The sequence below is a fragment of the Mirounga angustirostris genome, unplaced genomic scaffold, assembly GCF_029215605.1.
Source record: "Mirounga angustirostris isolate CCGP_5_RB_7025 unplaced genomic scaffold, mMirAng1.0.hap1 SCAF_3, whole genome shotgun sequence".
NCBI lineage: Eukaryota > Metazoa > Chordata > Mammalia > Carnivora > Phocidae > Mirounga > Mirounga angustirostris.
Window position 1 is genome coordinate 107,408,529 of NW_026991711.1, and position 15,221 is coordinate 107,423,749.

At 33.0% G+C, this 15,221-nt stretch overlaps 1 protein-coding gene across 1 annotated transcript in view; it reads right to left on the reverse strand.

Annotated features, from left to right (window-relative positions):
- The window catches only part of LRP1B (LDL receptor related protein 1B), a 1,839,752-nt gene that overhangs the window by 72,891 nt on the left and 1,751,640 nt on the right, over window positions 1-15,221 (reverse strand). Inside the window, exons 80-83 of the mRNA XM_045868938.3 lie at window positions 11,886-12,002; window positions 10,118-10,291; window positions 8,374-8,499; window positions 2,953-3,117 (exon numbers count right to left, since the gene is read on the reverse strand). Coding sequence (XP_045724894.2) covers window positions 2,953-3,117; window positions 8,374-8,499; window positions 10,118-10,291; window positions 11,886-12,002 — 582 coding nt within the window. The remainder of the gene's footprint in view (window positions 1-2,952; window positions 3,118-8,373; window positions 8,500-10,117; window positions 10,292-11,885; window positions 12,003-15,221) is intronic.

A 15,221-nucleotide genomic window follows, 5' to 3' on the forward strand; every position in this document is an offset into this window, starting at 1 on the left:
GTACTATAATTTCTCCCACAACGATAGAATATACTCTACTGTAAGGAGTAGCTTCTCTTAGGCAGAATGAAAATATATAGTAAGACCTAGTGTCTTTTTATTTCAGTCAACTTGCTGCATATGTTTTCAGAACTCTATTAAGTAGCTAGAATACCTTAATTATCAATTAATCATAAGTCAAAAATATTTATAGACTTAATATTATCAAATTCAAAGAAATAGTAATGCTTTTACTATTAGAATGCAAATCAGAAACAGTTTGGTTCCTCTGAACTCCACTGAAAATGCTTCTTCATGTGGCTCTTTCAGTTAGCATTATGCTAAATACTTCAAAGAATAGCACAAGCAATAGAAGCAATGAGAACTCCCAGTAAGACAGAAATTAACCGTGTAAGGGATGTGAAGATCATATGGATTAATTTTCCATTTCACTAAATTTGCATTTTTTTTTTTAAAGATTTTATTTATTTGAGAGAGAGAGAACACATGAGAGGGGATAGGGTCAGAGGACGAAGCAGACTCCCTGCCGAGCAGGGAGCCCGATGCGGGACTCGATCCAGGGACTCCAGGATCATGACCTGAGCCGAAGGCAGTTGCTTAACCAACTGAGCCACCCAGGCGCCCCTAAATTTGCATTTATTGTAGTAGAATTAAATGTGCATAAATTGCACTTTAATAGTTGCATAGTGTCCTTTGCACTGAATTTTGGAATTTACAAATTATATTTTTATTATGCATTGGGGTTAATTTTTCCCGTGGGAACATATTTTAAATATAATAGCACTAAGTAGAAAAATACATTTTACTATTCACTTATGCACTGTAGCAAACACTTTTTACAAACAGAGCTATTGCATAAATTAATAAGAATTCCAAGTATATCTTAACATGTAGTAACCTGATATTTTCAAAGCATATTATATACTATATTGCAATGCCCACAAAGTAGTTATGATTTTAGATAGGAATTATGATGCTATCAGATGTACTGATATAGTGTATTTATATTTAACTTAATTTTAAAATTTAACTTAATTTTCAATAGCAAATGAGGTTTAGCATTAGGCTAACTGTTCAATTAAAAAAGGACATGCAAAAGAACGAAACTGGACCACTTTCTTATACCATACAGAAAAATAAATTCAAAATGGATTAAAGACCTAAATGTGAGACAGGAAACTGTAAAAATCCTAGAGGAGAACATAGGCAATAACCTATTTGACATTGACCATAGCATCTTCTTTCTAGATATGTCTCCTGAGACAAGGAAAACAAAAGCAAAAGTACACTGTTGTGACTTCATCAAAATAAAAAGCTTCTGCACAGTGAAGGAAACAATCAACAAAACTAGAAGGCAACCAACGGAATGGGAGAAGATATTTGCAAATGACATATCTGAGAAAGAGATAGTATCCAAAATATATAAAGAACTTAGAAAACTCAACATCCAAAAAAGACTAATCCAATTAAAAAATGTGCAGAAGACATGGATAGACATTTTTCCAAAGAATATACACAGATGGCCCACAGACACATGAAAAGATGCTCAGCATCACTGATCAACAGGGAAACGCAAATCAAAACTACAGATACCACCTCACACCAGTCAGAATGGCTAAAATTAACAAGTCAGGAAACAAGTGTTGGCGAGGATGTGGAGAAAGGGGAACCCTCTTGCACTGTTGGGGGGGGATGCAAACTGGTGCAGCCACTCAGGAAAATAGTATGGAGGTTCCTCAAGAAGTTAAAAATAGAACTACCCTATGATCCAGCAGTTGAACTACTAGGTATTTACCCAAAGAATACAAAATACTAATTTAAAGGGACAGATGCACCCCAATGTTAATAGAAGCATTATCTATAAGAGTCATATTATGGAAACAGCCCAAATCAAAGAAGTTGTGGTATCTATATATCTATATCTATATCTATATCTATATCTATATCTATATCTAATATAATGGAATATTACTCAGCCATAAAAAAGAACAAAATCTTGTCATTTGCTACAACATGGACAGAGCCAGAGACTATTATGCTAAGTGAAATAAGTCAGCCAGAGAAAGACAAATACCATATGATCCTGTATGTGGAATTTAAGAAACAAAATAAATGAGCAAAGGAGGAAAAAAAAGAGAGAGAGTCAAGCCAAGAAACAGACTCTTAATTATAGAGAACAAACTGATGGTTACCAGAGGGAGGTGGGTGGGGAAGGGTTGGTTAAATCGGTGATGGGGATTAAGAAGTGCACTTGTGATAAGCACTGGGTGTTGTATGGAGGTGCTGAATCACTATATTGTACACCTGAATGTTAACTAACTGGAATTTAGATAAATATTTTTTAAAAAGCTCAACCATTGGGCGCCTGGGTGGCTCAGTTGGTTAAGCGACTGCCTTCGGCTCAGGTCATGATCCTGGAGTCCCGGGATCGAGTCCCGCATCAGGCTCCCTGCTCGGCAGGGAGTCTGCTTGGTCCTCTGACCCTATCCCCTCTCATGTGTTCTCTCTCTCTCATTCTCTCTCTCTCAAATAAATAAATAAAATCTTTAAAAAAAAAAAAAAAGCTCAACCATGAAATGTCAAAATAAAATAAATTAAAATAAAGAATAAAAACAGATAAATCAAACATATAAAGCTTATAAAACTGATTTCACTTAATCATTCTAAGCCAGCATCAGAATACCTGTAAGCACTGAGCCCTGTCACATGGTATGCACTCAACACAGGATAAGGATCATTACTATTGTTAGATTTTGTGACTTGAACTTCAATATACTGAGCTTGGAACAAATACTATTATGTTGAATTAATAATTAAATTTAATTTGTGTTAATTTATTTTTTATAAAGATACCAGGAATTAAATTTCTAACATTACGTACCCTCTTTATATTTTTCACATATAAGGAAAAATGTAAATTACTTGAATGCACAATGAAATTCAAACACTTACCCAGAGCTGATGGTATACAGGTGCCTCCATTTCGGCAGTAATTGCTACAGTGATTGACTTCACACCTGTCTCCTGAATAACTAGGCCAACAGTGACACCTCAAGTCACCCTTCTCATTTAAAATGCATTTTCCTCCATTTTCACAAGTCAATTTGCATGAATCATCTGGTTATAAGAAGAAATGTACAAATTAGCAGGCTATTCATTGGATGGTAGAATAAGAACAATTCACATATACAAAAATTAAATATTCAGATTTACTTTTTTTTCATAAAATTTCTCAAATAAATACCCCTGATATAAAAGTGGAAGAAGCAAAATACTATAAATACTATCTGAAAACAGAGAAATCAACTTTAACCACTGTTGAATGGGGAATACAAATACTTAATTTTTATTCTTCTTTAGGCTTAAAGAATTATTAACCATTTCTTGTATTTATTAAAGCATTAAATAACAAAACCAACTGAAGCTTCCTAAAAATGAAATATTTTCCAATCAATACATTTTCTTTATGACATAAGCAAACATAGCATATTTTTAGGACTATTTGATATTAAACCAAACTGAAATATGTAAGATAAATGTAATAGTGTATATATAGTATATATAGTATGTATATATATAGTATATATATATTGGATTTACACATATATTGTGTATATATAGTGTATATATATATATATATATATATCAGATATGGAATATTTAATGGAATATGGATATATACCAGATATATATATATATGTAAACACACATATAACTTACAGTATAGAAAAACATTTAAATGAAAATACATTCTTTGATATACATCCTTATTAACTATGTATAAACAACTCAAAACTAAAAGTCACTTAGGTTTGGTACAAGATGTTGATAAAACAGTGTCAGAAACATTTCCATATGTAAAATTTTCATATGGAAAATATTTAGGCACAATCTGTCTACTTAATACATTTTGGCTGAGAATAAGAAAAGGATGGTTATTCCTTGGGGTTGCAAAATTATTTTTAAAAATATGATGAGTCTTATTTATGATAAGAATTGGTTTGAATAATTTTTCAGGTTATGTGTGTTGACATGACCTTACTCCATTAGAAATACTGCTTTACTTAGGGCAGGATATATGATGCCCAATAGAACACAAATGATTGAGAATATTGTAAGAAGCATTCTGTTCTAGAATATGCCTTCTACTAAAGCCATGCCTCTTTTATATCAAAGTAAGGTAAAATCAAAAGAGCCTGTATTCTTTATTCAAGATCCATTGGCCCCAAAATAGCAAAAGCTTTAATATATCACTGCAATAATCACAAGAGCACTTTAAAGAGCCTCAGTGACTTCAAATAAAAAAAAAAAAATGACTCAAATATCACATCCACTATCATAAATAGAGACTATTTATCAGCAGTACCAGGCAATTCTGAGACTTGCCTCATTGCAAAGCAAAGAGTTGAACACAGAGGTTGAATTCTCAAGAAAGATCTAGAATGGAAATATATACTTCCTTAGTTTAAAATTCAACCAAGCATTTCTAATTCGTTCAGCATAAAATATCCCTGATTGGAGTTGTGAATGTAAACAGTGAAGATAAATATTTAAGGCATTATGATCACAGTTAAGATTATTGTGGGGGAGTTCATTTTCATCTGTAAATGTTCTATGTAAACTACATAGAGACTCAAAATCTCTACATGTTAGGACACGTGCACTTCTGTAATGTGCCTCATCAGGCACCAGAAATTTTAAAATATAACACTGCTTGATGAAATAGAAGTGGAGTTTCAAAACCTAACTGTAATAGTTCTATAATGAAAAGGAAGGCTGCTTTTGCCAATAACTAAATCACCCCCAGAAGCCAAGTCCAGCAATTATAATCAACTATAGGAAAGAGCAGGTAAATACTTCTCCAAGAATGAGTAACATTTGAATTTCAAATTTCTTACATGAAGATTAAAAATATTCAGTGTCTCATCATTTAACAATAGCAGCTAGAGAAAGGCAAGTAATTATAAAGAGCAGAAAAACTTGGCTATATCAAATGTTAATGTCAGGAAAAAATCAATTGGCATTTATCTACACCAATCAGTAATTCTGAAATCTATTTATTTATATTCCTCACTGAGGTGGTCCAAACTGTCTGCTACCAAGGCTCATATGCATAGTGGCCAATGTGAATATTTTTTAACACTCTGATTATTTAAAATATAAGACTTTCTTTTAAATTAAAAAAATGAACTTTTAGGAGGTTTCTATAATCATGCCTTCCAGTCAAATCTGAAATAGTAAAACTGAAATTTCTCACAGAGTTTAAGGAGGGCACATGATGTGATGAGCACTGAGTGTTATATGCAACTAATGTATCATTGAACATTATGATGTTGGCTAATTGAATTTAAATTAAAAAAAAGTTTTAGATCTCAGTAAGTGTACACTTAGAAAAAAATGCTTTCTCATTTCAAACATAAAACTATAAAATTTGATGAATTAATATAGCAAAAAATCTATTTCATTTGCTTGCTTACTTAATGATAGATTTATCTTACAGTGCTGTGTGTCTACTTTTTGCAAAGCATTGTGCTAGGCAGTTTATCTATGTCATTTCTGCTCTTTTCAGTGACTCTGGACATGGGTGATGCGGGCACTATAGAGGCACTGGGGTGTACTAGGGGATGGTGAAGAGTGTAGAATGCCGAGGTTCACCTTGGGGGACCACCATTATTAAGTAATGTTAGACAATCAATTGAGCCTTGCTTCAATTTTCTAATCCGAGAAAACGGGGGCAATGATCATATTATTATTGGGGATTTGGGGGAATTAAAAACAATAATATACATATACTTACATTATGCCTTGTTCATAAGCCTTCAAAATATTTATTATTATTATTACAAGTAGTAGTGATATTTATTGTTAATCTAATTTTACAAAAAAGAAACTGAGACTAAGGGAGGACAGGGCCAGACAAATTAGTTAATTGATAGATCTTGGCCTAAACCAAAACTCTGCCTCAGATCCACCCCAGGCCAACTTCTTCCTGTGTATTTGCTGGGATTATGGGATAAATTAATCTGAGTTTTAGATAAATCATTTATACTAAGCAAAGAAGAAAAAAGGGAGAGTATGTAGAAGAGATATTAATGTCTAGTTATAATGCAAAAACAACAAAAACTGTAGGCAACTTGACCATAAAAACAACATTGACAACATCAGAGTCAATGGAAAAGTCACATTGGTGGCATTAGTAGAATACTTCTGTGCAGAATTCTCATCTCTCTCTCAGGGGTCTCTCCCACCCAAACAATAGTATAAGTAGACACAGTACATAGGGGCAGAGGGACACCTGTGAGATCACTGGTTATGAGTGTGTGTGGAACTAATAAAAATGTGGCATATCTTCTACAGGGAAAGACTTGTTTTAAAGAATCTCCTTCTGAGAGGTTAAGGAGAATATGTGGCCAAACATAGCTTACCTACATGAACATGTCAGAGCATCTAGTAAAAAATGTGCCTAATAACATTTGAAAACATCCATTTAATTCTATTTGATCATCACAGTTGAGATCACAGCTACTCTGGTTGGAAAGATAATCAATGAAGAGAAAGGGTGCATTCTAGTGCCAGTGACAGCTACCTTTTCAAGAACTGGCACTAAAGGACTCATCCCAAATACCAATCATGATTCACAATTAGCTCTCTGTTAAGAAATTTCTAACCTCGTCACCCACAACACTGTTTCACACGTGCTACAGACTAACTCAAATAAATGACTCACTATTTTCTTTACATGCCTTATTTTCACGCCTTTTCAGTTCCTCTGTCTCAGGGTTCTGATCCCTCATTCCCACTTAATCTGAATCCCCTCTGTTTTGGCAGACCCTGTCCTAGGGTCATATTCTATAGAAAATTGTAATCAATTCTCTAATTGGATGATCATCTGAATTCTTCTAATGGTTTTAACTCTTGTCTCTTCTGGGCCATGTATCACTATCCACACAAATATCTATTGGTGTTTATGTCATTCATCATATCATCTTTGCAAACTTTTCAGCTTTGCATATCCAATGCTTAAAGAATATATATTAAATGAAGGAGTTATGATAGTTTTAGACACCTAGAGTCTTGGAAAGGTAGAAGTCTTCAGATTGCCTATAACTCCCAGTAGAGAACAATGAGAAAATGATAAGGGGGTGGAGAGGCTGACTGAGGGCAAAGACACAGTCTTCATGTGAGGAGTTCATTCTAACAGAGAAAAATACAATAGGTAGAAAGTCCTGCTGTGAAGAGATCCTAAGTGTATCTCACTGGAAAAATGTTGTGATCCTCAAGGGATTTTACAGCACTGTGTTTTTGTCTGTGTCATAAAATTTAGTAAGTGCTGATTTTATTTTCGCTTAATAGTAATTTGTTTTTCCATTATGGCTAATGTCTTGATTATGAGGGAACTTCTCATCAGTCTACCTGGATAATTGAGAGATGTCTCTTTTTTGTCTTTTCTCATTGTACTATTTTGGTTTTTGATTTTCATTATTTTATTTTTTGACTTTCTGCTATTTAATACTTATAATAAGCATCTGAAATAACATTTTACTTTTTTAAATGTTTGTTCAATGTTTATGTAGCTTCTAAAATATGAGCTCTACGAGTGAAGCAATCTTGTCAGTTTTGTTTCTAAATTAGTCCTTAGCTTCTAAATTACTGCTATGTTTTGCTCAGAAGCCCTCAAAATATTTATTTAGTAGTATGTATTGTGAATCAAATTTTATGCAGAAGAAAGTACAACTTAGTTTCTTATCCTGTTTCTTTCTTTTTTTTAAAAAAAATATTTTATTTATTTGACAGAGAGAGAGTACAAATAGGCAGAGTGGTAGGCAGAGAGAGAGGGAGAAGCAGGCTCTCCGCTGAGCAGGGAGCCCGATGCGGGGCTCGATCCCAGGACCCTGGGGATCATGACCTGAGCCGAAGGCAGCCGCTTAACCAACTGAGCCACCCAGGAGCCCCTTGTCCTCGGTCTCGAAACTAGTATTTGGTGCAAGAAAGTTGTTCACTATGAACTTGATGAATGAATAAGGGATTTTAAGGTTGGGTTTAAACATGTAAGGAAATGGCATCCTCAGAAATACCATTATCTTCACTGATAAAGAGCTATATAAAAGTATCTTGATTTGGTGTGTGACTGCAAAGGTCTTAATCTAATCTTAGATGCATAGTAAATGTTCAGTGCAGCTCTGTGAATAAATGTAGAATAAATCAATTAGGAAGTCATCCTCAGAGAGAACAGTTTATGCAGGCATTCAAAAACCAGTGATATCAAGGCAACTGCATTGACGATTGTGTAGCTAATTCTGTTCAGTTTCAAGAGGTGTGAAAATTTATCATACAAATTAATTCATTGTTTACAGAATAATGACGTTTACCTACCTAATAGGCTGTCATCACTGCAAGTACCATTAATCACATATTTGCCTTCTGGGCACACACACGTAGCTCCAAAAGGATTCAGCAAACACAGGAATTCACATACTAAGTCCAAGCATGGATTGGGCACTGATTAAAACAAAAGGAAACAAAGGAGTGCGTGACTGTAAGTACCATAGTTTTCAGAAACATAAAATTCAACAAGGTGAAAGGATGCATTAGCAACACTGAAAAGAAATCATATCAAATCTCTACTGGGTAGATCTCATTTCAATGTTACCGTTCCCATTTATCGGTAAAGAGAAATTCTTACCCAACGCCCATCATTAACAGGAAGTTTATCCTGATTTACACTTCCCACAAGAGAGAAGGAATTATTCAAACATATACTTTGTCACTCTTCCATTTGACTTCTTTTCGGTAAAAAAGTTGGTCTGGGATACCGAAGTAGAGTTTGGGTTTATGTAAAAAAAGTAAAGCCAACTGAAGTCTTTGGGGGACCTACTCCTCATTTTAGGTAGTTTCAGAACTGTTGAACAGACAGAAACAACTTCCCCTTGTATTTACAAAGGCTTAAAATCCGTAGGAATTTGTCTGTTTGAGACACAAACAAAAGAGAGGACTCCTTTTTTCTAAAAACTAGATTTAACATGGTTTCCATCAGGTTACAGTTTTTGTGCATGTAAATGTCTGCCACATTTATTTTTGTCTAAATTTCTACCCAATTAGCATCCTCTGCAGTCATAACTGCTCCGCGACTCTCCTTAGTGAGTCTGTCCTTAGAATGAAACAGAAATGGCACCTAGGTAGTGAAATGGTAACTGTGAGAATGGCTTTGACTCAGTTAGGACCACCACTCAAACACCTATTATATTCAGGGCAAAGTTTTATTTATTTATGTAGTTTTTATGAAGGTGGTAATATTTGACTATGAATAAGAATCAAACACAACTAGAGGATGATAGTGTGTCCTCATATTAACCTTGGAACTAAATGTGTCAGATCACTGGTAAAGAGCAACAAAAGTTTGGAGAGGATTTCCAGAAGTTCTTAGGGGACTATCTGTAGTTTTAATCTGTTTCCAAAACTGATTTGGATAAATATCAAGTGTTACCTTTCCAGACAATTGCACCAAATGAGGTTAAGTCTCTTTTCATTTGCCATAAAAGATTATCAATAAATCTTAAAGTTTCTTGAAGCATAAACTCATACATAAAGACAGATCATTAGAATTTCAGTCACATTGTTTTTTTTACTTTGTTCTTCAATATTTTTGATAGTTGTGTTTGAAGCAGATCTTTCAAGAGAATTGCATTAATAATTTATTCCTTTCTAGTAGGGAAAGTAACAATAAAAATCATAAACAGAGAAAATATAGCCCTTGAAAACAGTACTCCTCAGTTGCTTTTAAAGATGGAATGTTGATGCTATGATTATTACTTGTTATCAGTAACAAGAGTCAAAATGGCTAATGATGAACTTCAATACTTGCATGGTTTATGTATAGACTCACAGGTTTTATTGAAAAACAGAATGAGACTTTTTTATAACCAAGTCAATTCTAATTCCAAGAAAACACAATCAAATGCAAAATTAACTTTTGCATGATTTACATCTTGACTTTGGTGATAAAAAAATCTAGTAATAGCAACATTAAAGTTACTTAACTCACAGCATTAAGACATTGAAATAGTTAAAATACTTTAAAATACTGTCTTTTGTCAAAAACAATATAAAATATACTTACAGTCTAGTTGTTTATAGCGATGAGATATCAAAACACCTTTTGTTTTATCAATATTTAAAGCTAGGTATTCTACTGAACCATGGCCAAATTTTTGTACTCGAAATACACCATTTTTAGATCCTGCTCCATATATATAATCTTCAAAGACATCAATCCTATGTGGATGTAACAAGCCTAGAATTTTTAAAAAGTGGAGTTATAAAAGTTGCAATGTAAATAGGTGCTCGGACTTAAAACCAGGTTTATTCAAGATCATGTAGAAAGTCTTACCACTGTTGTTTAAAAAAACTTTCAGAATTATAATATTTTTAATTGTAGCTGTAAAGTTGTTAGAATTAATTTTTTTGCAGTAGGAATATGTGAAATACTAAACATATCACTCACAACATAAAAAACGTTTCCATCATCACTTTAACCATCTGCACCACCACAAAGCATTTGCTGGGGGCTTACTGTATGCAGAGTACTATGCTGCATAGTTTTCAGACAAAAGAAAGCTACAGGCCAGATTTATCCATTGCACACAGACAGGCAGTTCACAAAATTCTGAATTTGTGTTCTAGATCAAATTAATGATCAAATTAGATGGCCTGAATGACAAAAAGAACAGAAAAAAAGGCATTACCATTGTCTCTTTTAGAAATGGGATAAAGAAAACAAACTAGCAAATGGTAATGTTGCATACGACTAGTTTGGCTAACAATAATAGAGGCTATTGTTTTTCACATTTTAAGAAACAACTTATTTTAAGATATTTTTATGATAAGAATAATTAATCTAACCCTGGACATTGAAATGTATAACATGCAAAATGACATTTATAGTTTAGTTATTATCTAGAGATTGTAAAACATAAAGTGCTTTTTTAAAACTTGTATATGTTTCTTCAATGTACTTAATCTGAAACAGGTTAGCTTTATTGTTATAGCAATGTGTAATTTTTTTTTTGCCATTTGGGTCATTATACAAAAAACACACATTGGGTAAAGGCACAATGAAAGTTCACTTTAATTATTTTTCTTTAAATTCCTCTGCTTCTGTTAAAAAACAAGAAGCAAAGCTATATTCAGTATTTATAATATGTAAATATAAAAACTTCAAGTACATATTATAAAGAATTTGTGGTTAATAAACGAAGAGGTTGTGGTAGGGAAGGGCAGGAAATACCGAAGGGAAAGAAATTAGATTCAGCAGAAAGAACTGAGGTTGCAGGCAAAGCAAGTGTGAGGTACAGACGGTAGAGACTGAGAATAAAAAACAGGAGATGGGCATAGAGGTGGGGATACAAAAGGGCACCACGGAAGAAGAGCACAGGTAGACTCTGCACTCACTGGAGGTAGAGGTAAGTTATTTTTACACACTGCTTTTCACTTGGATGTACAATTGTTACAATGATGTTTTATTATATACAGTAATTCATTTCTGTTTGCTATCACTGCAATTTGAAATAAAACTTGTGTTCAGAGGCACTAATCTTGACTACTTGAAGTGCTCAGCTCAGAATGTAATATCTACAGAAGGAACAGAATGAATATTTTCTGAATCTGGGAAGCAATGGGCCATGTTCATTCTATGCTAAGGAAATTCTGGCCTGGCCTTTCGTTATTCTAGTAGGAATGAAAATTATAATCTCTAGTAAGAGCAACAAGTTGGAAGGAAAAAGAATTTGAGGAAATTCAGAATGTGAAGCTTTCATATTTATACTTACGTACCATTACTCAACACTCTCAATAATAATTAAAAGATGAAACAAAAGCACTTCACAAACCTTGTTTGCTACTGACAGAGATTACTGAATCAGAGCCATCATACAGAACACTGCCAATAATAGAAAGCTCAAGGTCAGCCCAGTATATCCGTTCACTAAAATGATCCACAGCCAGACCTGCAATATCAATACATGAGGACAAAAATAAACAACAAAATAAAAACAACAACAAAAATAAAGTTGAAATTAATTAAAATTATGTTTCTGCTTCTTAATGTATAATTATGATTGATAGTTTTTCTTCAAGTATCAAAGAAATTACCCAGTCTACATCATGGTACTGTAAAAAATTAGAAAAATAATGAAATAATTACTCCTTACGTGCAATACATATTTATAGCTTACATAGAATTTAATAAGCTGTGGTAAAAACTTTACTTCACATAGGAAAAGCTACCCTAAATATCCTTCCTCTCCACACTTACTGGTCTCTTAACTATAGCTATTTTCTAAAATACTTTTACATGATATTTTAGTTTTTATGTTTATAGTACATACAGAATTAATTCATCATTTAAATAATTTATCCAACCTTTATTTAAAATAATTCAGTGTAATTAGTTATATTTTGAGTATCTTCATAAAGGTACATATCTCAGAATATAAAAAGCGTACTCAAGACATTTTTGCCCATTTGGAATTGGACTATGGTGTTGTGAGCCACCTGTGTGCATGCTGAAGTCTAAATTGACTAAAGATTGATGTTTATAGTAGGGAAGAATGAATGGCAAATTCTTTAATTAAGGTTCTAGTTGTGCTTAAATTTTTCACTCTAATCATTAATTTTCTCCGGGACTGCTTGTCTTTATTTTTTATCATCAGTTACCTGTTAGTGAATAACAATGGGCTAAAATAAGATGTGGTAAAAAAAATCATGGTTTTCTACTCATTCAATTTTTTAATTTTTAATTTCATAATGTGATTGGAGTCTAGACAGTATCTTCTCACAAAAATATCATTGACATAAAAGATATCTTAAGTAAGATCTACAACACATGAATTCTACAGTAAGTCTTCACTGCTGTAGATGTCTAATTTTTGTGACATAGCTAGTCTTTATATATGATGTATTACATAATAAAAACAGTATAATGAAATTAAAATACTTTTGGCAGCTGAAAGTTAAATAGCTTTCCCAACTGGAACATTCAATGAGGGCACATATTGCATGGAGCACTGGGTGTTATACGCAAACAATGAATCATGGAACACTACATCAAAAACTAATGATGTACTGTATGGTGACTAACATAACAAAATAAAATAAAATAAAATAACAGATACACCTCCATGGCAAGGCAACTGATTGGGAAGTGTTTTTGAATTTGTGCTAATTGGATTCCTGTGTAGGTGGGTCCAGGATTTAACAATCAGAATGAAAAACAAAACACACAAAAAACCCCAACTCACAGTGAAGATCGTTTAAGAATCATTTTTTAGTTAAGGATGTAGATCTAGCCCAAATGTAATCAAACTAAATAAAAAAATTGCTTCTCAAGTAAAATATAAAGATGTACTATGCCCAATCAGTCTCTGAAAATGACTTAACAGTTAAAATGAGTGGCCCATGTTTTACTAGTTTCTGCTCAATGATTAATTTGCTATTTGGAGTCATGTTGGGAGTTATGATTTTGCTTCTTCATGTATAATTATTGGTAACATGAAACATAAAATGAACCAGTTTCCTGCTGCCCTCCATTATATTTCAAAACAGTTGTCTAAGCAGGGTTGGAAACACTTTCCTTTCTCTTTCACAGATGCAATATAATAAAGAAGTAGATTAAAATAAGCTGTCTCCAAAATTGGTCTTTACATTTGGATATTAAATTTGTTAAAAGAAAACAAAGGGTGTGTCATACAGTCTCATTAAATATTGTTGCTTTAGATTCAGCAGCAGTAAAATAGTTCTCAAAAGTTTCATATATTGCCTTATTAGTCTAGGCTTGTCTAAGACATACCCATCTTTATCAGCTCTGGTCACATATTTTACTATTGGATAGAATTACAGCTAGATAAAAATTATATAACAAAGCTTTCAGATGAGTGGAGTTTATATTCCAAAAAATCCACAAATCGATGATTTTGATTTTTCCTTAAGCCCTTTAATAAAAGAGACAGTCTTTTAAATTAAAAAGTTAATAAAGGAATCAACTAACTTTTCTTGTTATAGAGATGAGAGTGAAGTTTATATGAAAGAAGAAATTCATTTCTATCTTTAAAATATCACATCTCCTTTTTGTCTTTAATAAAGTACCAATAATAAAATGGAAAAAAAAATCAATTCTCAAGAAAGTCATTTTTAGCTGAACTGGGAATGATGGATATCTGGAACCAAGTCTGTGTAAGTACAGAAAATTTTAAATAAATGCCATTTGTGCTAATCAAGCATTATGGAATCACAATTTGGATGGCTTTTAAAAGATAAAGACACAGGCTCACTAAGTTTTAGGAATGTATAATAATGACCCTAGTCATATAGTCATTTATTTAACATCTCCCATGATATCAAGGCTATTATTACATTTTAGGGATTTTTTGAATCTCACTTTAGTTGAACTCTGAAAATTTTCAAGATCCTCCCACTAGTCCTCCAATTTCCACTATGGTCTTAAAAAAAAAAGACAGAGAGAGAAAAGAAAAGAAAAGAAAAAAAAAAAAGAAAAGAAAAGAAAAGAAAGAAAAGAAAAGAAAAGAAAAGGAAGGAATGAAAAAGAAAATGTTAAAGCAAAATCTTATAAGAAATGACCATAATACCAATATGGTTTTTAAGAGAGAACACTTGGAGAGAGTAATAAATTAAAATCACTGTATTTTCAGAAATAGAGAAAAAGATTACATACATTCTGTGTTAAAGGAAAGCCAAGATTTGTAAGGTAGTATTAACCAGCAAGTGTGCACTACCCTATTCTTGATTTAAAAGGTGATAAAAAAGGTCCAAAAACTGAAAGTGTTTACGGCTGTGTCAAATTTATTTTTAAAAAATTGTTAGAAGTATTTTTTGAGGGGTGACTGGGTGGCTTAGTTGGTTAAGCATCTGCCTTTGGCTCAGATCATGATTTCAGGGTCCTGGGATCGAGCCCCACTTCAGGCTCCCTGCTCAGCGGGGAGTCTGCTTCTCCCTTTCACTCTCCTTCTGTGCTTTCCCTCTCTCTCTCAAATAAATAAATAAAATCTTTTAAAAAAGTATTTTTTTTTTGCGACAGGTTGCCTACCTACAGTCTTAGATTCCAAACTAAAGTTATACATACACACACACACACACACACACACACACACCCTTATTTGAGTGTTAGTAAAACAAATGCATCAAGGAGTTCCAAAACAGTCCTAAGGTTT